This window comes from Microcaecilia unicolor, chromosome 11, assembly GCF_901765095.1.
Source record: "Microcaecilia unicolor chromosome 11, aMicUni1.1, whole genome shotgun sequence".
Taxonomy (NCBI): Eukaryota; Metazoa; Chordata; class Amphibia; order Gymnophiona; family Siphonopidae; genus Microcaecilia; species Microcaecilia unicolor.
This window is the reverse complement of record NC_044041.1, coordinates 35,053,617-35,076,371: the sequence shown is the minus strand read 5'-3', so window position 1 is coordinate 35,076,371 and position 22,755 is coordinate 35,053,617. Positions and strand designations below refer to the sequence as shown.

General features: G+C 41.5%; 1 protein-coding gene across 2 annotated transcripts; it reads right to left on the bottom strand.

Moving 5' to 3' along the window:
- Window positions 1–2,478: 2,478 nt before the first annotated feature.
- VPS29 (VPS29 retromer complex component) lies at window positions 2,479–22,397 on the bottom strand. Of its 2 annotated transcripts, XM_030218012.1 has the most exons (5): window positions 22,064–22,397; window positions 18,950–18,961; window positions 14,792–14,983; window positions 10,444–10,679; window positions 2,479–2,993 (listed from the first exon to the last, which is right to left on the bottom strand). In XM_030218012.1, the coding sequence occupies exons 1-5, from the start codon at window positions 22,064–22,066 to the stop codon at window positions 2,876–2,878; spliced, it is 561 nt and encodes a 186-aa protein (XP_030073872.1). In that variant the 5' UTR covers window positions 22,067–22,397; the 3' UTR covers window positions 2,479–2,875. The 2 variants fall into 2 exon arrangements, with proteins under 2 accessions (XP_030073872.1, XP_030073874.1); XM_030218014.1 differs by lacking the exon at window positions 18,950–18,961 and having other exon boundaries at window positions 22,064–22,395.
- Window positions 22,398–22,755: the final 358 nt, after the last annotated feature.

Sequence of the window (22,755 nt, the reverse complement as noted above, 5' to 3'; positions counted from 1 at the left end):
CTCTATTGGGTTGTAAAATAAAGTTACTTTAAGTGTAGCAGTTGTCAGTCCCACATTATCATCCTCATAGATCTGTGTTAAATTCGGGTATAAGGTTTCCACAGGTTCATCAAGTCTATTTCCTCAGTCTAATTCTCTCTTCTGGAAAGACGAAATGTAGTATATTTTGGATATAGGAGGATGTGACTGTTCCGGAATTTTCAAAACCTCTGTTAGATATTTTTTAAAAGTTATAAGAGGTGAGATTGACAATTGCTTAGGAACATTTATAAGCCTAAGGGTATTGGACCTTTGATAATTTTCCAGGATTTCAATCTTGTTTTGAAGAACAAGATTTTCTTTAATCACGTTAAACTTGGATCTGTTGGCAATCTTGTAAAGTCTTAGAATTTTTTTCCATTTCATTACCCATGGTTATAATTTGTTTTTTTTGAGTGTTGGTATTTTTTCAAGCATTTGGTTAGAATGTTGAATCATTGATGTAAATTTCTGTGAAAAGGAAGCTTCTAAACCCACTAATGCTTGCCAAATTGTGTCCAAAGTTATAGTCTCCGGTTTTAGTGGCAAAAAAGACTTACTTGCTAGCCCAATTGCAAATGTTGATTCCATCGATGGCTGACTTTCAAATGCAGTTTGATTTCCCCCAATGATATTCTCCCCTCCGTCATCCACTGTTCCAAACGCGGGGAAACCCTATCGGCTCTTTGGCGTCCGGTGTCTCCAGAGCCGCACTCGGGGTTTCCGTGTCTCGGGGCTTAAAGTTGTTTTGGCTTCAAGTCAGGAGAATGGCAATCCTCTCCCCAGGCTCACCGGCTGCGAAGAAGCTCCCGTCGCTGCACTTGATTGCAGAAAGCGGTCCAACGTTCCCACCGAAGACACAGGCTGGGCCGCAGGGCTAGGGCGTTGCTTGCCTCGTCTTTTTGGCATCGGGAAATAAGGTTTTTAGAAAAACTTTAAAGGTAGGTGTGGAGCGACTTCCCGCACTTCTCATTCGGCTGCCATCTTGCCCCTCGATGGCGTTCTTTTCCAATTTTTATGTTAGTATTTAGACCGCTTTCGCCCGTTTTGCAGTAGAGGCGGTCTAATAAGAAGAATAAACTATTCAGCCGGCAGTGATAAGTGTTTTACTGATTGCCATCAGTGTTAACCCCAGAAATTCAATACCAAGCCATATACAGGCTCTGGCATTGAATTTCCAGGTATAGAGCCAGCAAAAACATAGCCAGTTAAGTGCAGTATTTTGACACTTAACCGGCTATGGAGAACTGCACAAAAGATAGAACGTGTTTTATGTGGTTCTATTTATGCAGTTATCATAACTAGTTAAGTGCCGACTCTGCCCCCATAATAGCCTGTTTTGGCTCAGGTGCTAAACTGGACATTTTCAGTAGCACAATCCAGTTGGACTCGGTCATATTCTGAAACAGCAGAGGATGGTGACGAGATTAAGAGACTGGGCATTTAAGTGGCAGATAACATTTAATGTGGACAACTGCAAAGTGATGCATAAAGGGAACAATAATCCCAACCACAGGTACATAATGCTTGATTTGGATTTGGGGAATTAACCCAAGAAAAAGATCTCAGAATCACTCCATATGTTGAAATTTTCAGTCCAGTGTGCCACAGCTGCCAAAAAGGCAAATAGAGTATTAGGGCTTATTGAAAAGAAATAGAGAACAAAACCGAAAATATAATTTATCTTTCTGTATAGGTCCCTGGTGTGTCTCCAGCTTGTGTATTGTGTCTGGTCACCCCCATCTCAAAAAGGATATAATTGAATAAAAATTCTGAGATGGACAACGAAAATGATAAAGACGATAAACTGGATCCCCATAACGAAATGCTTAAGAACTTAAGGCTCTTCAGCAAGGAGAAAAGACAATGGAGACATTTATAAAATCATAAGTGGAGTGGAATGGTTTCAGGTAATGGTTTCTTTCAAACAACACTAAAACAAGAAGACACGCCAGAAAACCAACAAGCAGCAGACAGAACACAAATCAGAAAGTATATTTTCATGCAGCACATAATTAAGCTTTGGAATATGCTACCTGGGAATGTGGTCATGGTGACTAACATAGCAGGGTTCAGTAGAAGTCTGGACAAGTTTCCGAATGAAAAGTCCATAAAAAATTAACCGGATAGGCCTTGGGAGGCATTTGGTACTTATGACCTGGATTGGCCACTGTTGGAAACAGGATACTGGGCTGGATTGATCTGACCCAGTATGGCTATTCTTATGTTCTCTTCCCTGGAAATCAGCAATGATAAATAGGAAGGGGCATTTTTGAAAGAATGTCCATCTCAGTTCCGACTTTCACACTTAAAAAAAAAAGGCATGGAAGGGAGGTTACTTGCACAGATCAATCTTTCTGGGCAGACTAGGTGCGCCATGTTGGTCTTTATCTTTACTATGTAACTATTTTTAACTAGAAACCCTTTAAAAGCCCATAAAAAGAATGCATTAACTGTATATACATGAGAAAAGGATTTATTACAGTACAGTGAAATTTCATAAGGCAAAATCTGAGTCTATTCGTACATTTCTAACTTAACTTCCTATTTTGATAACATTAGGGTGAACATTAATATTTACGATATTTACAAGACAGTATTTTATACACAGATCCGTTTATTATGTGGCACGCATCTTTTCTTAGAAATGTATTTTGTAAAACATTGAGTTGCTGCTTACAGTAGATGTAAAAGCAGTATTTGTTAGCAAATAAGACAGCCAGGTGAGTATAGGAAGCAAAATATCAGACACGTTACAATAAATTCTTTATGGACCTTAAAATATTTAGAGATTTGATTTGACTGGAGAAAAACAAAAGGAAGGAAAGGTGAAGAACATTAGTGAGAAGGGTTTGCTTTAGGACTTCTTATATTCAATTCTTTCCACCTTCACATCATCTCCAATTAGCTGATACACATATGTGACGACTGTGGCAGCTTGGATGTCCATCAGCACAAACGAAGGGATGATATTGCTTTAAAATTAAAACAAAACAAAAACACATTTAAAACAAAGGATAGCATAAGGAGAAATTCTATCTTACCAGATATATTTTATTTTCTTTAGTCAGTGACGCTGTTCTGAACCAATGGGCGTTATCCATTCCTACGAGCAGGAGGAGGTAGAGAAAAAAAAATTATTTTTTTGCCAGTGACACCACCAGCATAAGCAGAGGTGTTCCCTGGAACAATCCACTAGGCATCTGCCCAAGTAGCAGAAGGTTCCCTTGTAATACACCCATGCCCCATCAACAAGTGCAGCTGCAATGATAATCAAGAGAACAAAACAACAGAGTGGCACTCACTAACCTGCATATATCAGGATATAGCCATATCATGGGAACCCATATGGCTGACAATCACAAAATGAATTCCTCTTTTTTTTTTTTTTTAAAGTACAGAGCACACCCAGAATCCCAGGCTGAGGTCTTCCAAGGGAGGGACTTCAGGACAGTGTCACTGACTAAAGAAAAGAAATTATCAGGTAAGACATAATTTCTCCTTTCTTAGCATCAGCTCCACTGTTCTGAACCAATGGGATGTACTGAAGCAGATATACTGGGTGGGGGAAAACAGGGCCCCCTGAATGACAGCTCTGCCAAAGTCCAAACAGGTTCTAGCCAGCACACCCAATCTGTAGTGTGTAGCAAACAAATGAAGCGACAACCCTGCAGGATCTGGCCTCCACCCAGGAAGCAGTCTGCAGAGTGGGCTTTGAGCCCCTGAGGCACTGGATGATTCTTGCCAATGTAAGTGGATTCAATAGCTACCTTAATCCACCTTGCAATGGAGGGCCTTCGAGGCCACCTGGCTCTTCCAAGGGCCATGGAAAAAGTACAAAGGGGGAGGTCACAGAAACAAAACTTGTTCATCTCCTGCGTCCTCTGGATATCCAGCACGTGAACCTCTGACCCTCTGGCGACGATCCCTATGCCACCAAGGAGCACAAATAAACCTCCTGATTCACATAGAATAGACATCACCTTCAGAAGAAGAGATGGTACTGTGCGCAAGGACATGGAATACTCCGAGCAGGAGAGAAAAGGATCCCGACATGACAGGGCCTGCAATTCAGAAAATCCACCTAGCAGAGGTGATAGAAGGATTTTTGGTGGCTATCTTGCTGCACCGTATGCCTGGAATAAACCTCCTGAGCCAGTACGCCAAGCCTCATCTCTGTCCATCTTCAAATCTAAGCTAAAAACCCACCTCTTCGATGCTGCTTTTAACTCCTAAACCTAACCCTTCAACTATCCCCTATCCCTGATATGTCCTGTCTGTCCTAACCCTTACTACTACTACTACTTATCATTTCTATAGCGCTACCGGACGTACGCAGCGCTTCACACTTGAACATGGAGAGACAGTCCCTGCTCAATAGAGCTTACAATCTAATTATGACAAACAGGACAAGTAAGGGATAAGGGTTAGGACAGACAGGACATATCAGGGATAGGGGACAGTTGAAGGTTTAGGTTTAGGAGTTAAAAGCAGCATCGAAGAGGTGGGTTTTTAGCCTAGATTTGAAGATGGCCAGAGATGAGGCTTGGTGTACCGGCTCAGGAAGTTTCTTCCAGGCATACGGTGCAGCAAGATAGAAGGAACGGAGTCTGGAGTTAGCGGTGGAGAAGAAGGGTGCAGATAAGAGAGATTTGCCCAGTGAGCGGAATTCCCGGGGAGGAGTGTAGGGAGAGATGAGAGTGGAGAGGTACTGAGGAGCTGCAGAGTGAATGCATTTGTAAGTCAGTAAGAGGAGTTTGAAATGAATGCGGTGATGTTACTTGTCCTGTCTGTCTGTCATAATTAGATTGTAAGCTCTATCGAGCAGGGACTGTCCCTCCATGTTCAAGTGTGAAGCGCTGCGTACGTCCGGTAGCGCTAAAGAAATGATAAGTAGTAGTAGTAGTAAAACACTGTCTTGAGGGTTAGATCCTTGCTGGAAGCCAAGCACACCGGCTAAAACAGAATCTCTGACAGCATCCAGAGGACAGGATTGAGGTCCCAAAAAGGAAAGGAAGGAAAAAGGCGAGGGGGGGGGGGGGGGGGGGGGGGGTTGGAAATGCACCCCCCTCTTCAGAAACAGAGCTACCTCTCTAAGCAAAGCCAGAGAGATGTCCTTCCCCTTTTCCTGAAAGCTGGACAATGCAGCCAACTGGACCCTCAGGAAGCTCAAGGCCAGCCCCTGTTCCAGACCTGCTGCAAAACCCCCCCAAAACATCAGGAACCTGAGCCCTCCAGGGATATAGGGACCATATCCCGCATCAGCATTCAAACACATGCCCAGCCTTGACATAGTCAGGGACATAGTGGACTTCCTGGAGTGAAGCAGGGTAGAAAACACTGCAAAGGAAAACCTGCTCTTTTCTAATCATCACCTCTCAATCGCCGTACCATAAGCCAAAAGTGGTCCACATCCTCCAACAGCAGACGCTGGAGATCTGCATACCAAGGTCTGCAAGGCAAATCTGAAGCCACCAGCAAGTAAATGAGGATGGTGTGCAATACCGTGCAACAAGCGACCAATGAGAGGCCATGAAGACTTGGGAGGGTCCACTACCGACCAAGACTGTACCAGGGAATCTATCCTGAGAGAGGTCGGGACCCTCCAGTGACTGAAAAGTGCTCCATCTTCGCATCGGTTCTGGATGCCATCTTGAAACTGAGGAGTCCCCCAGTGGGCAAGAAGCTAGAAGGCCTGAAGCCCTAGATCACATTTTCCCAGATCCAGGAAAGAGTGACTGAGAAAGTCCAACAGCACATTGTCTTTGTCTACAATATGGACTGCTGAGAGAGCCTGCAGATGCATCTCTGTCCACCAACAGAGTCTCCCCACCTCCAGGGCCACTGCCAGACTCCGGTTCCGCCCAGCTTGTTGATATATGCCACCGCCATGGTGTTGTCCGACAGCACTCTGACCATTTTCCCAAGAGTGGCTGAAACTCCTGAAGAGCCAGATGGACTGCCTGGAACTCCAGGTGGTTGTTGGACCCAGAGCCCCATGCTCAAGATAGCGAGCTCCCCAACTCTCGCATCTATGGTGACCAGCTGAGAGGATCCACCAGACTGTCTCATTAGGCCAGACTGATCCTCATCCTGGCCGTGACCGGGAGAGAATGATGGAAGTCCTGAGAAGGCAGAGTCCACCAAGACAACAGGGCTTACTTTAGCAGATCCATGCAAGCCCTCTCCCATGGCACCACCTCTAGATTTGCATCCATTCAGCCCAAGAGCTGCAAGTAATCTCAAACCGTGGGCTCTGGGAGATCACACACCTGCACCCGAAGAATCTCTGCCCGCTCCTCTGGATGAAAAACCATCTCTCTGGTCGTGTCGAAGAGGACCTTGAGATACTCCAGGGACTGAGACAGGGCCAGATGGCTCTTGGGCCGCTTCACTACCCAGCCCAGGAATTACAGGAAGGAAACAACATGCGAGGTAGCCAATCTGACCTCTGAAGTCGAATGTGCCCAAATCAGCCAGTTATCCAGGTGAGGATGAAGCAGAGTACCCCGATGCCAGGAGGTGCACAGCCACCACCTCCATTATCTTGGAAAACGTGCAGGGTGCCTTAGCCCAACCAAAGGGCAAAGCCTAAAACTGAAAATGCCGCCCCAACACATAGAAGCCCAGATATCCATTTTAGCTGAAGTGGGGAAAGGAACAGAACATATAAAAATGCTCACTGAAAGTCAGACAGCCTGAATGAGCCACATTTACACACTATAAAAATAATCCATGACACCTGCTCAGCAACATGCCCTACCCCATTGCAGATGTGTGCTGGCCTGCCTAACTGCCCCGGTCTACCTTGGCCTGGGGCTCCAGCATCTTTGCTGCCTCTGGGTGTACCAAGACGGAAATTCCTTACTTAGTACTTTACAATAGTATTAGCCCTGACAAAGGGCATGAAGCTAGCCAGGTCAATTAAATTAAATTTTGTTTTGGTATACAGTGGTGGAAATAAGTATTTGATCCCTTGCTGATTTTGTAAGTTTGCCCACTGACAAAGACATGAGCAGCCCATAATTGAAGGGTAGGTTATTGGTAACAGTGAGAGATAGCACATCACAAATTAAATCCGGAAAATCACATTGTGGAAAGTATATGAATTTATTTGCATTCTGCAGAGGGAAATAAGTATTTAATCCCTCTGGCAAACAAGACCTAATACTTGGTGGCAAAACCCTTGTTGGCAAGCACAGCGGTCAGACGTCTTCTGTAGTTGATGATGAGGTTTGCACACATGTCAGGAGGAATTTTGGTCCACTCCTCTTTGCAGATCATCTCTAAATCATTAAGAGTTCTGGGCTGTCGCTTGGCAACTCGCAGCTTCAGCTCCCTCCATAAGTTTTCAATGGGATTAAGGTCTGGTGACTGGCTAGGCCACTCCATGATCCTAATGTGCTTCTTCCTGAGCCACTCCTTTGTTGCCTTGGCTGTATGTTTTGGGTCATTGTCGTGCTGGAAGACCCAGCCACGACCCATTTTTAAGGCCCTGGCGGAGGGAAGGAGGTTGTCACTCAGAATTGTACGGTACATGGCCCCATCCATTCTCCCATTGATGCGGTGAAGTAGTCCTGTGCCCTTAGCAGAGAAACACCCCCAAAACATAACATTTCCACCTCCATGCTTGACAGTGGGGACGGTGTTCTTTGGGTCATAGGCAGCATTTCTCTTCCTCCAAACACGGCGAGTTGAGTTCATGCCAAAGAGCTCAATTTTTGTCTCATCTGACCACAGCACCTTCTCCCAATCACTCTCGGCATCATCCAGGTGTTCACTGGCAAACTTCAGACGGGCCGTCACATGTGCCTTCCGGAGCAGGGGGACCTTGCGGGCACTGCAGGATTGCAATCCGTTATGTCGTAATGTGTTACCAATGGTTTTCGTGGTGACAGTGGTCCCAGCTGCCTTGAGATCATTGACAAGTTCCCCCCTTGTAGTTGTAGGCTGATTTCTAACCTTCCTCATGATCAAGGATACCCCACGAGGTGAGATTTTGCGTGGAGCCCCAGATCTTTGTCGATTGACAGTCATTTTGTACTTCTTCCATTTTCTTACTATGGCACCAACAGTTGTCTCCTTCTCGCCCAGCGTCTTACTGATGGTTTTGTAGCCCGTTCCAGCCTTGTGCAGGTGTATGATCTTGTCCCTGACATCCTTAGACAGCTCCTTGCTCTTGGCCATTTTGTAGAGGTTAGAGTCTGACTGATTCACTGAGTCTGTGGACAGGTGTCTTTCATACAGGTGACCATTGCCGACAGCTGTCTGTCATGCAGGTAACGAGTTGATTTGGAGCATCTACCTGGTCTGTAGGGGCCAGATCTCTTACTGGTTGGTGGGGGATCAAATACTTATTTCCCTCTGCAGAATGCAAATAAATTCATATACTTTCCACAATGTGATTTTCCGGATTTAATTTGTGATGTGCTATCTCTCACTGTTACCAATAACCTACCCTTCAATTATGGGCTGCTCATGTCTTTGTCAGTGGGCAAACTTACAAAATCAGCAAGGGATCAAATACTTATTTCCACCACTGTATGTGCTGCTGAAGTGAGCACTTTTGTAAAGCCTGGGAGCTGCAGGAGGCGCCTATGGGGAATACACCCAAACCGGGTGAACAGGTAAGGGGGGGGGGGGGAGGGACCCACATCCCTTGGGCAAAGCCCCACAGGACCAAACCAAAGCCTCACACAGTGGTATTAAGTAGTGTGACTGGGGGCTTTGGAGCCAAGTTCCACGCTCAAATAGGTACGGTCCTGAGAACGTGACCTGGGAGCGGCCATTAGGCTCAACCACGCTGTGCGGCCGCAGCCAGCAGCGCAGGGAGCTAGGCCAGGGACAGTAGAACCATCAACACAACTTACCACCTGCTGAAGGTAGAGAAAAATATTGTTCCAGGGAGCACCTCTGTTTATGCTGCTGATCTCTACCTCCACCTGCTGGTAGGAAGCGATAACCCCCATTGGGTCAGAACAGTGGCGCAGATGCTAAGAAAACAATTGTTTTATAAATATTTTGACATAGAAATCTAAAATCAAAGGGCAGATGAGGTCCTTAAGACCCATTTAACCTACCCAAATTATTACTTGGTATGCACTGTAGGCTCAAATTGATCTCTGGTTTTCCCTTCACATCTTTGATTATAAATCCGATTTATTAATCCCAGGTGTTTTGAATTCTTGTACTGTTTTTGGCTCCACTGCCAAGGCCATTCCATGCATCCACTATCCCTTCCAGTAAAGAAATATTTTCTGCGGTTGCTCCCGACCTCTTGTTCTACAACAGTGTCTCCCAAATCTGTCACTGGGGCCTCCCAGTCAGTTAGGTTTCCAGGATCTCTGTGATGACGCATTAGATAAATTTGCTTGCAATGGAGACAGTGGGTGCAAATCTGTCTCATGCATATTCATTGTGGATATCCTGAAAACCAGACTAGGTGAGGGGACTTCAGGACAGATTTGAGAAGCCCTGTTCTAGAGCCTTCTTTCTTCTGAATAAAAAAAAGGTTTGTTTCTTGTGCATTTATTATCCCTTTGAGGTATTTTAACATCTTGGAGCATCTATCAGCAATAATAAAATATATAATAACGCAATATAAAGATTCTACTTCTTGCACTCATACAGCATTCTCTGAAAATACAGCTGGTAGCTACCTAAGTCCTCCAGGTCAAGCTATGTATGTAGAGAAGGGTGGGAGGAGCCAAGGTAATAGTATACTGGGACATTTCACAGATTCACTGTGCTGCATTGCAGATACTATTCAGACAGTGTATGCATTCAGAGTTCATTATTTCACTCTAAAAGCTATCAGGATTGCCCAGTCCTAAGGCACAGAGGGGAAGGGGGCATGAGGGTGGGGGGAGAAGATTCAAGATTTTTCCCCAATTCCACAACCAGTAAATGATTAGTTTTTCAGACATTTGTTCTCCTTATTCCAAGCTGGGATAACAAGGGAACATTTTAATTTTGCTGTAATATATTCACAGTCTTTACCTTCTGCCTTTAAGAACTCCCCTACTTCCTCCCCGACTGAAGTTTCAAACATCAAAAGCATATCCTTTCACTCCTACTAGTGAAGGGACAGCCAATGGTGATTGTCTTAAAAATAGATATAGGATTGCTATCAAGGAGATCTGTGTTGTCCCAAGGGCAAAGTTTAACTGATTGCACAGGTTGAGAATATAGGTAAGGGTAATACTTAAGTGTGTGACCGTAGCAGCTTGTAGTCTGTTACAGGCAATAAGAGTAATCTGTGCACCAAATCTGGATTGTCCTTTTGCCTTGGAGTAAGCATAATGGATCGCATAACAAAATAGCACCCAGGACATCAAGCACAGCCCAAAATATTTAGCCCAGAAGTAATACAGGTAGCACATATGAGCCCTAAGATGACATGACACTGAAATATTGCCAATTTACCTTTCCAAAGCATTGTAGGCACCGGTAGCTGATCCTGGGTTGATGTAAAATTTGTTTTCATGCTCAAATGCCTCGAATTTATGCGTATGTCCTGATATAAGAATGTCCACATCCAGCTGCCTCTGTAGCAAAGCCAGGCTGGCCATATCACCCCAAGGAATAACCTGATGCCCATGGATTAAACCAATTCTAAACTGGCCAACGGTGACAACTTTCTGTTCTGGATAATTGAGATTCTAGAAGAAAGATTCAGATATTGTTCAAGATTTACAGCAGCAGAAAAGTATTCATCTTATCTTGTAAAGCATGACAACATTCAATTTTTCATGAATTCATTCCAGACATTTTACTGCAATTTCTGGAACTGTATCCTTGTGAGTTTTCTATTGCTGTGCTATAATACTTACCCCCTCACCCCCCCCCCCCCCCCGTTTACTAAGCTGTGCGGCAATGCCAATACAGCCCATTCAAAGTGAATGGGCTGTGTCTGCATTAAATGCGGCATAGTAAACTGGGGGGGGGGGGGGGGGGTTAGTTTGCTGTGTAATCAGCTAAGAGGTCCTACAAATGCTGATGTCTTTATTGATCTTCAGAATAAATGTCAATTGATTCTGTAGAATTTAAAAAAAAATTATAGGGTGTAAAAGATACATTGCTGTACAGTGCTATGTACAGATGATAGAGCATAAATACCGATATATTTTGTTTACATAAAAGAGGTGCAGCATACGTGCCTATATGCCTTCCTCTTAACAGAACAGCCAGCATGGGGGGGGGGGGGGGGGGGGGCATACTGCCTCAGTCATATGAGAGAATTCTTTTAAAGTGTGAACAAACATGCAGATGTGAATATAGTTGCTCGTTTTCAAATCACAATCTTGCAAAGTTACATGCAAGCATATTTTCAAAGCACTTAGACTTACAAAGTTCCACAGGTTAGTATGGAACTTGTAAGTCTAAGTGTTTTGAAAATGAGCCTCATAGTGTATTTGGATCTGTAGAAGGCATTTGATAAAGTTCCTCATGAGAAGCTCCTTAAGGAATTAAAATGTCACAGAATAGGAGGTCTCAGTAGTCTTATGTAGTTTACATAATTCAATGCCCGTGTGATATGCTATATGTTGGAAGAAGCAGCCGACCCATCAGAATTAGATTAAATGAACATAAGTCAAAAATTAACACACAAACAATTGAAGCTCCTATTGTCCAACATTGGATGGAAAAACAACATACCTATAATGATTTGAGATGGAGAATTATTGACATTGTTATCCCTAATGAATTAGGGGGCAACATAGAGTCCATTTTAAACTTTAAGGAACAAAATTGGATATATAAATTAAAATCAGTTGAACCCTATGGATTGAATAGGGAAATTGAATGGAATACATTGTTATAACGATACCATTACGGGAAGTAGCTGTGATTGGTTGGTTGAGTCATCTGATTTTGTTTGAATGAAAATAAAAAGCCGCGGCCATTTTGGTGGCCTGCAACTACGGAGATTCTACTCGGATACGAGAGAGTAAGAGACCAGACCCGACGTTGAATGGTTTGGACATATAAAATACATTGAATTAAGCTATATTTATTCCCCTAGAGGCACACTACAGAGATTCTACTCGGATATGAGAGAGGGCATATAGTCTTGAAACAGCTGGATGGCGAAACACGTGTCGATTTAAGCCCTGATGTAAGCCTTTGGAGCGAGAGATAATTCGTTAGCTGAAAGATGATTCTTTGGAGTGAATTAATTTCAACTTTGGAGCGATAGCAAAGTCCAATGAATCGGATTTGGAGTGACAGCAACGCTATTGGATGGAAGCTTTTTTAAAAAAAAGCTAAGTATAAAGATATTTTCATACTATAATAAGTGAACTTCAGTAAGGGGATACATATATATGGAGAAGTTTTATGCTATGGATTATGAGATTTAGGTAGAGTCACATTAGAAAATCGATTAATAATATATTTAATTTATAAAAAAATAATTCATAAAGTGGAGACCAATGACGAGAGGCACACATGATTGATTTTTGGTGTGTTAACATCAAAGTGGAAATCTATTCCAACAACACCTCTGAGGTCTGTTAAAAATTTTTTTATAATAATTAAAAAATGCAGTGATATTATTTGTTAGTGATTAAGGAATCAGGTGAACGCTGTATAATTAAGAATAAAATAGTGGGCAATATTTAAACAGAATAGGAGGTGTCATCTTTCTGTGGATTGGTAGCTGACTAAAAGGTAAGGGAACAATAAATAGGGCTAAATGGTCCAGTGAAAAGAGGTTAAACAGTGGAGTGCCTCAGGGATTTGTACCAACACTAATGGAAAAGTGCAACGAGTGAAGCAATTATACCTGCAGATGACACAAAAATATTTAAAGCCATTAAAACTCAAGCAGACTGAAGAACCAGTCATCTAACTGGCAAATTAAATTTACTATGGGAAAACACAAAGTGATACACGTAGGGAAAATTCTTCCAAGTTACATGTTCACAATGCTGAGATCTATATTAGGGGTCACCATCAAAGAAAAGGATCTTGGAGCCTTTCTGGACAATTTATTCATATCCTTAGCTCAGTGTGTGGTGGTCATCAAAAAAGCAAATAGAACATTAGGAATTGTTCAGAAAGGAATGGAAAATAAATTAGGAGGCACCTTCACATTCAATGAGATTATGCAGTTCCTGTTGCCCTATCTCAAACACTTAGGTGAATTAGAGAAGGATAAGAAAAATGATAAAAAAAGGACACAATTGTTCCTTTAGGAAGAAAGGCCAAACAGGTGAAAGCTCTTTAACTTGGATAAGAGTCAACAAAGGTTTATAAAACTATGAGTGAGGTGAACATGTAGTAGGGAATAGTTAGTTAGTTAGTTAGTTAGTTACCTATTCAAATATTTTTTCACTCAGTGCACAATTAGGCTATGGAATATTCTGAGAGAGGATGTGGTCATGGCATCTTAACAACTGTGTTTACAAGGGGTTTTGACAAGTTTTAGGAGGAAAAGTCTACCTGAAGAAAACTCTGGGAATGAGCAACAAGGACTTTCTTCCTAGTGACTTGGATTCCACTGTTGGAGAGGAGATAGTGGCCTTTATGGACCTTTAGTCTGAGCTAATATGATTCTTTATAAATATTGTTACTTTTTTTTATCTTCACTTTGTCTTACCAACTTATATATTTTATAGAGAGCAAAGCATTGGATTTAAACTGTTAGACTGAATTTTGTTAGCAAAATTCTAGTACCATTAATTGTATGTAATATATTGGTTTTTGATAACTACTGCCTTGTAAACTGTTCTGAGCTACTGGTTGATACTATTCTGAACTACTAGTTAATACAGTGAACAAAAACATAGGGTTTTTTTTTGGTAATGTTCTTTATACAAGTTTTTGAATTGCCAATTGTCTAGTTTCCAACTCCTGCATTTTCTTTTTATTAAAATAGCCTTCAAGTTGAATATACTATTATTCAATAACCAAACCCACCCCACTCCTCCCCCCTCTCAGCTTGATACATCCCAACTTAGAGGCACAATAGTGTATCACAATAAACCTTGAATTCTCCCCTGTACTTTTTTTCATTTTAAGAACCTGTCAAGCAATACTAGGTCTTTTCCCTATTCCATATAAAAAGACTTAAAAATTACATAAGTATTGCCATACTGGGACAGACCTAAGGTTCATCAAGCCCAGCAATGAAGCTACAAAAGTAGTAAACTTAAGACAAATCAGAGAAAATATTTCTTCACTCAACGTGTAATTAAACTCTGGAATTTGTTGCCAGAGAATGTGGTAAAAGCAGTTAGCTTAGCAAGGTTTAAAAAAGATTTGGATTGCTTCCTAAAAGAAAAGTCCATAAGCCATTATTAAAATGGACTTGGGAAAATCCATTTCTTAAAATGTATTGTACTGTTTTGGGATCCTGCCAGGTACTTGTGACCTGGATTGGCCACTGTTGGAAACAGGATACTGGGCTTGATGGACCTTTGGTCTGTCCCAGTATGGCAATACTTTTGTACTTATTGTGGTTAGCATTAGCAGTAGGTTGGAGAGACTAAAATCATACTCCACATACCCTGGCTTAGGAGTGAGGTTCATTACTATCATTGTATGCACAAAGATAAACCATTTGGAGAAATTACCCTCGAGAGAACACAATCACAGCAGTTGCTAATGTATAAATGCAGCGCAATGCAAGTTAAGCACCTACTAAGTTGCATGGGGTGGGGGACCTCACATGTTACTAATTCTGTTAATCCTTATGGAAATATTTGCCATTTCATACAAAATACAAAACCATAACAAATGACCATCATTTTTGCAGAAAAGGCATCACCTCATCAAAGTCCCCTCTGACAATGTGGACATCCCCAGCCAGGGTCTTCAGATAGTCATAGCTCTCCTTGGTGCAGAGGTTTCCTGTGCAGAGAATATGCTGGATCTTTCCTGGAACCAGCAGTTTTTTGAACTTTGCTGGCAGACTGTTGCAGCGATGTGGGATATGGAGGTCTCCTAATACTAACACCAACTTATCAGGTGCCACAGATACACAGAAAAAAAAATTTAGCAAAGAATAGTGTAAATGAGAGTATCAAGCATGATCACTTGCTGTTGTATCAGCTATGCCTAGGGTGCCTCCATATGTAGGAGTACAAGCTGAATGAGTCTTGGTTTACCCCAGTGCATGAATGAAGATGATATCTGCTTTTCTCCCAACTGAGAGGGAAGTTATCAATGCGGGCTACCGCTAAGGCACGTTATTTCACTGTTAATACCAGTCATTAGTAACCAGACCTCATTGAATAAAATGGGGCCTATGCTAAAATAGCACAAGTTAATTATAAAATAATCCATCTATCTTAATGATAGCCCACATTAACTATGCCCTCAGTTGCTTGTGTGAAAAGGACTACATCCCAGCATGCAATGGTGTAAAACCACAACTGGTTTTGCTCATCTCTGACACTGAGTTACATAGAGGCATATTTTCAAAGCACTTGGACTTACAAAGTTCCAGTGCTTTAAAAATGAGCCCCATAATCACCCATGGCATGCCTCGTTACAGACTTTTTAAAATACCCCCAAGGCTATTCTTCTATATTTTGTTTTAAAAATCCTCAATCAACATGTATTTGATTCATTAATTTAGCTCTTGTTTCTGTTTATACAATAACCTAAAGCAATCCCAGAGCAACCTTGCACAAAGCCAGATATAAAATGGTTTGGCTGGTCACCAGTAGTAGCTGCTTTCTAATGGGAAGCTTTTCAATATAAAGCTTGAAGCAGAAGACTGCACTGGTCTTCCGCAACCTTTCTTCTAGTAGAGATACACAATTTAAAAGTGCATTTGGCCAAAATAGAGCACTGTACGCACATTGCCAACATTCTGGCTAATGGAAAAAAAATTCTAATTGACGCCTTCACCCAAAGAAACCCCAAATGGATAAGCACTACTCTGGCTAGTTGTTTCATGATTCTGGGCAAGTCCCTTAGGGACCTGTTTACTAAGCCACGTTATAGGCGTGTTAGCATTTTTAACGTGCGCTAACCTTCCTTCTCTCTTCCCTTACCAATCTTTGTACATTACCAATTGTATCTGATATCCTGAAATGTCTATGTCATAACAAAACTCTGTAAGCCACATTGAGCCTGCAAATGGGTGGGAAAACGTGGGATACAAATGCAATAAATAAATAAAATGTACGCACCTACAATTTCCCTATAGGCACCTACATGGTTAGTATGTGCGTTAATTGTAGGTGCGTTAAAAACACTAACGCGCCTTAGTAAACAGGGCCCTTAACTCTCCATTTCCTCAAGTACAAACTTAGCGGTCACTGTGTTATGTGCTAACATGTGTTTAACACAGGAATAAAGGATTACCTCAAAACACATTAAAGTGTTTTGCAGTAATTTTCCCTTTCGTGTGCTGCCTTTTTTTTTTTTTTTTTGGAGGGGGCATGTCAGGGGCAGAGAATGGGTGTAGAAGACCTATTCAGGTAGCATGCTCACATTAGTGTAAGCTAACGGAATAATGCAGGGTTAACGTAGGAGCCTTTACACCTTCTAAATAGAAGGCAGTAAGTGCTCCTGTGTTATTTGCAGTTGTTGTGCCCGACATTAGTGAACAACCTTCAAATTAAAAAAAAATGCTCTGTTTTATAGATGCAGTAGAAATGGGCTTCATGCATGGGAAAGTCCCATGTTAGGATGCACTAAGCTCATTTTGTAGCGTATCTTAGTACAGGGCCCCTTTCACAAAGATAGCAACCCCTCCAAGAACAGGAAAAATACCTAGTGTACCCAAATATACCTCATCTTAAGCTACTAATGTTGAAAACCCAATTAACACCTAGATTATCATTTCCTTAAGAATTCCTAGACCTTGCATCTTCTTTTTTTAACTACGTAAACTGACCAAGGCTGCAGATTCTAAATTCAATGTGAATGTTAAGAGAAAAATAAAATAAACACAATCATGCAAGAAAGTAGAAATGTGAGATTTTGATTCTATAAAACCAAAATGCATGGCAGGCTTTCAGAGCAAGACAGGATCATGGCATTAGAGTAATCAACTGCTTTTAGTTACACCTCATGATTTAAATCAATCTTTGTGAAACCTGAAGACAGCAAAGCAGCATGTGCATGAATTAACGTGGATGTCATCTTTTTCTTATATTTCTTAATTGCACGATGTATTTACTTTTTTAATTTAACAGGAGATTTCATCCTACTTTGGCCATGTTATGTATTCATATCTCAAAAGTGGTCAGGTGGTAAGGCAGTTAAGCCTACCCATTTCTCCCCAATAATGAACATGGTGCTTTCTTGGTCTTTGGGCTGATATTGAGAATATTTTCAGTACATGGCTCAAACCGTACATTTGATTTTAGCCAGAAAGTGCTAGGATAAGAACACAGCATACTGAAAACGTCTTGGGCTCTGTCAGTTATTTGTGTTAACAGCTAACAGGAATGAAAACCTACTTAAACTTGGTGACCTATTTCTTGAATTTAAGATCATGTTCGGTTTCGTTTACCTTATCACAGTTATTTGTGCTAGGTGTTTAAAATCTACAAGTGCAAACGAAATACAGAAACTTCAGGGCTCAGAAGTGTTTTTGATCTGCATAAATATATTTGTACAGAATGCATGTTTTGATTACATGATGGTTTTTAAATGTACTTCCTTTGCAATTGTTTTATGCTCATATGAGCCTTTGGTCATTTTATGAATCAAAGCTTTTTTTGCTCTAGGTATGGCTAAATAAGGTAACCCTCACCCCCTTTACTGCCAAACAGGTCAGTAAAATAATGGCTTGTAAGTTTTTCCTTAATATTAATATAGAACTCTGCTTTGCTACATTTTGGATTAGGGCACTGCACTCAAATCTACAGCAGTGGCCTCCCTAATAGCTAATCTAGTGTGCTATACAGGAAGCACAACTGTGACTCCTGCCTTAGCTTCCTGAACATGGTGGATGCCCATCTTGGCAGGTCTGTTCAAATGTGGCGCTAGAGACAGCAGTTTTCCTTCCTACATTATATTGCGTCATCTTACAGAGAGATTGGGGGATATAGGGAAAGGATGGAATTCAGGAAGAACAGATGAATTACTCTTGCCTGGAACTTGTAGACAAGTGCAGGGTTGGGCAAGTTGTCAAAACTATAAAACAGAAAATATAAAGGGGGAGATTCTATATATGGCGCCTATAAATCCACGTAGAAAAACATTGCCAACCAAGCATATTCTATAAGCGGCACCTACTTAGGCAAGGTTTAGAACACAGTTGATATTCCAGCGCCTAAAACTATGCGCCTCCATTTACACCAATGAAAATGTGATGCAAATCCCGGCGCGTACATTTTTGTGCACTGGGTTATATTCTAAAACTATAGGCCCCATTTACTAAGCTGCGCTAGAGGCGCGTTAATGCTATTAGTGCGCGCTGTGTAGGCACCCACAATATTTCTATGGGCGCCTACAGTTAACGTGCGCTAATTTTGCACACGCGCAAATTTTGCAAACGCGCTAAAAATGCTAGCGCACCTTAGTAAACAGGGCTCTGTGTGTGTAAATTTCAGAACGCCCACGAAACACCCATTTTCCCACCTATAACATGCCCCTTTTTGTCTTTGCACATTAGAAGTTAGGCGCAGTGCATTACAGAATACACTTAGCAAGTTATGCGCATAAATTATAATTATAGCCAATTAGTGCTCATTGCTTGTTAAGTGCTGTTATCAATGCTAATTAGCTTAAGCCAATTAAGTTACACGCATTGTTATAAAATACACCTGATTTCGACACGTATTTCTAGGCGCACTACATAGAATCCGGGGGGGAAATGTGTAAAAAAGGAAAAAAAAAACAAACAAACCTCGATTGTATTCAAATATCAATGCAAATAGGCAAATAAGATGCATGGTAGCTAATAATGCTGAAAATCATTCACCTTCACCAGTGTTAGCAGAAGCTAAGAGGAGGAACTTACTCTGTGCCCAGCCTCATTGGAATGAAGAGGTTGATTGCAGACAAGGAGGGGTGAGGGAGGCAGGAATAAAAACAGGGTGAAAGATGACGAATGTTAAATTAAAGAAAGCAAAAGAAAATAATCTTTAGCCAACTGAATTTGCAAACAATGAATGAATTCTGAATGTTATGAAAGAAAAGTGTTAAATGGCAGAAGTCCTTTCATTAAGTAGCAATTCTTAGTAAAGGGTTTAGAACAGAATACTTTCTCGTTCCAAGAAAGTATCTACTTATTCTCACTTTTCCCCCCAAAACAATATTTTTAATCAACTTGTGTTAAAGCAAAGTGGCAAGAAATAGTTACATATTCATGTGTGAATAACAACACATCAAATTTCAACTAAAATTTACCTCTTGCTTTTTAGAAGGTTTTTAAGCCAAATTAGATAAGGAGTGACAGCACTAGAACCTATCATTTTTGGTCAATTAAGGAGAACATTATATTTTGCTAAAGCAATCTGAAAATGCTTCCCACATAAAAAAAAAAAAAAATCCTAAACCTAGTTTGACTCTTCACTATTTTAAACTAAACCATTTCTTTCTGAAAGAGCTGTCAAGTAACCCAATTAAATACATGAAGACACTTGCCCAGTCTACTTTATATATTTTTGTAATTACATCACAATGTTTCATGGTATATGTAGTCCCTGCCTGTACCATTTAGAATCAATGCTGCAGATAACATATGCATCATCAGGACGGCATTGCCAGAAATTCAGGACTGGTCTAGGGTCTCATCTTACAATGGGACACTTGGGCATCTCTGAATATAAAAGTGCATTATTCAACATGATGTCTGAAAAAAATATGCATCATTTTATACAGTATAAAACCAGTACATCCACAAAATGTGCTCAGTCTCAAAATCAATCTGCTTGTTTTGTAATCTTTGAAAATCTCAGGTTGGAGCTGTTATCTTAAAAAGTATCACATCCTGAGATTGTCTTAATCCATCTTAAAACAGGAATATTCTCTCTTTCGATATCAAATACAAGACTCATCTTTTTGTCCTGAAAACACAAATACCTGAATGGAAACATAAGGCCTCATTTCTGTTTACAATTTAACTTAAACTGCTGTTACTAGTGAAGAACAGGGCACACATTCATAAATCCAATAACAGGGCCTAACTCATTAACGGTCCCATTCAACAACTGAATTCAGAGTAAAATTTTAAATTCTCACTTTGACACATAAGGCTCTTCATACTGCTAACCCATCTTATCTTGCGGCTCTGCCCATTCCCATATACACCTGTCCGTACCCTTCATTCATTAGCTGACAATAGACTGGTCTTACCCACGCCATCTAGGGCTAGATGGGATTCCACCCGTACGTCAGCTTTTTACTTTCTCTCCCCAGCGTTATGGAATTCATTGCCACAGCTAATCAGATTATAAATATATTACTCTCTCTTCCGTGTAGCACTACTACCAAACAGCTTTTAACATCTGCCACTGAACTTTAGTGGGTTGACTGCACAGGTTCCTGAGATGTTTCGGAAGTTTTTGGATTGTGTTGTGTTTATGCATGACTGTTGTAAAGTTGATTGTTTCTGTTTTTATTATTTTCTTTAGTATAAAAGATTTGTCTGTCCTTTCCTATCTTTTAATGGAGTTCTTAAATAATTCATTTTATGGTTATTTTAGTGTAGTATTTGCCGTTCTGATTTGCCTTGCAAAACGTGACAGTACAGTAAAATTAATAAATGATAAACAAAGGCTTTCTCTCAATTTGTATCTATAGGAGAAAGTCTTAATTTGGCCGTTATTTTTGCAAGACTAGAGACACAAGGAATAAGGCTACAGGACTGTACTGATTTTTACCTGATACAGTTTTCTAGACATAAGGCCTTATTTTATGAGGAACCCTATATGTAAATGCCACTTTTTACAAGTGGTGATCCACAGCCGAGGCCTTACACTCCCCCACAACCCCAAAAAGGCTCTCCCCTGGCAAACCTTACTAGGGCCCCTAGTAGTCTAGTGGGAGCAGGTGTGATCTCCATTCACTCCTGCTGTTGCAAATACTACGTTCAAACTGGTACCTTGATCCCTAACAATAATCTTACACCATCACTAGGGTTTAGGCTACCAAAAAATGAGGCAAAATGTCAAAGGGTGTGGGGAAACTGAACAGCTGCTGTGATAGAGCAGGGGGATTAGGTGGTGGTGGGGGGATGAATGCTGACAGGAGCACCAATTTTAAAAGGCTGAACACTTTTTCTCCCCCTATGCGCAGCTTTTTAGAACTTGCTACTGCTCCTGCTGGATATGGAGAAACTTGGACATGCAGTCTTGTGTGTCCTTACAGGTATTTTACACAAGGCTTGTGTTTGGAACAGCCTTTGGAAAATATTAAAGGAATTTTTTTACATCTCGACCTGGACATTTTAATTCCCTTGTCTCCATCCTATTACAACATCCTTGACAAGTTCTATTTTAAGACAAGCAGATATTATGTACCTATGCTATATACTATTTTGAATGGCCTACCACGTGTTTTTAGTGAAAATCGGAAGCAAATCTGGCTTGATATGCCACACGAATACAAAGAAAACAATCTCGGAAACATACAGATCCTATTGAAGGGCAATATAGCAAAGCATTCAATAAACATAAGGGTCCAGGAACTATGTTCTTACTACTAAAGTTACCAAAACTAAAAGGAGGTTTTAAATATCGGCTAGCAAATTTGATGACTGACACACCCATGTGATCCTCTTTCATTGGCCCATCTACGTTCAGAATTCTAAATTAAAAATAGAGCATAAACTGGGTTTGTATAAGAGGTTTTTTTTAAAATATGGGCATCCCCATCATGAGAAAGAACGTTATGGCAAAAGAACATAGAGCCCTATAACCGATATGCCTGTATCCACGTCTCAGAATGATTTCCCATGTAAGTGATCGCTCCCCCAGCAGAGATCATGTGACAGCAGCTGCCAGGCCCCTCGAAAGACTACCCCTACCCTTTCCCCACAAGCATCGTTTGAGACTTTTCGGAACCCGGTCTCATTCACAGTAGGTGCCCACTGCCGACAGTAAGAGCAAGAACAAGGGCAACACCTTCCTACCATGCTGTTTGAGGGTGCGAAGGAATGACAGGAAGCAAGAAAAGCAGCACCAACAGCCGCCGCCGCAGGACAAGAAGTAGGAGCAGCTAACGCCAACCTCTTGACCTACTACGAGTCGCTACGGCAGCTGCTCAGGCCCAAAAAAAAGCGCCTGCGCGAAAGCGGGAAGGTTGACGACCGCTTTGCATCTGTAGAATTCGCTTTTTTTCCCCCCTCAAGAATGTAAATACTGAAGGCTCGAACAGATGACGTTGTCCGACCAGAAAAAATTTGGCAGCAAAGGCTAAAACGCAACTCAAGGCCCAAGTCGAGCGACACAACGACGGCAGTTAGGGCAGCTCAGAAGCGCAGGCGCAGACTGCAGTGCTGCGCGCGCCTCCGCCATTCCCGCCCTCTGGGTTGGCTGTGCTGAGCTGTGTGGAGTCGACGTCGACCAGCTAGTATCATATCTGTGATTAGAGAGAGCTATGTTTTGTGCGTTTTATAATTAGCTTAACTCACAGCATAATCACAGATAAACATTTAAGAAGGTTATACTTGCTAGTCTGCCCTAGCAACAGGGAGGCTGGTGGCAAAGCCCCCAAGTATAGCATAAGCCCTGGGCCGGTTCCTGAAAGCATCGAGATAGGAAGTCGTAGTTTTAAAAACGTGCTGGGAGCCGCTGGTGATATCTCGAGGTGGAAAATCAACGT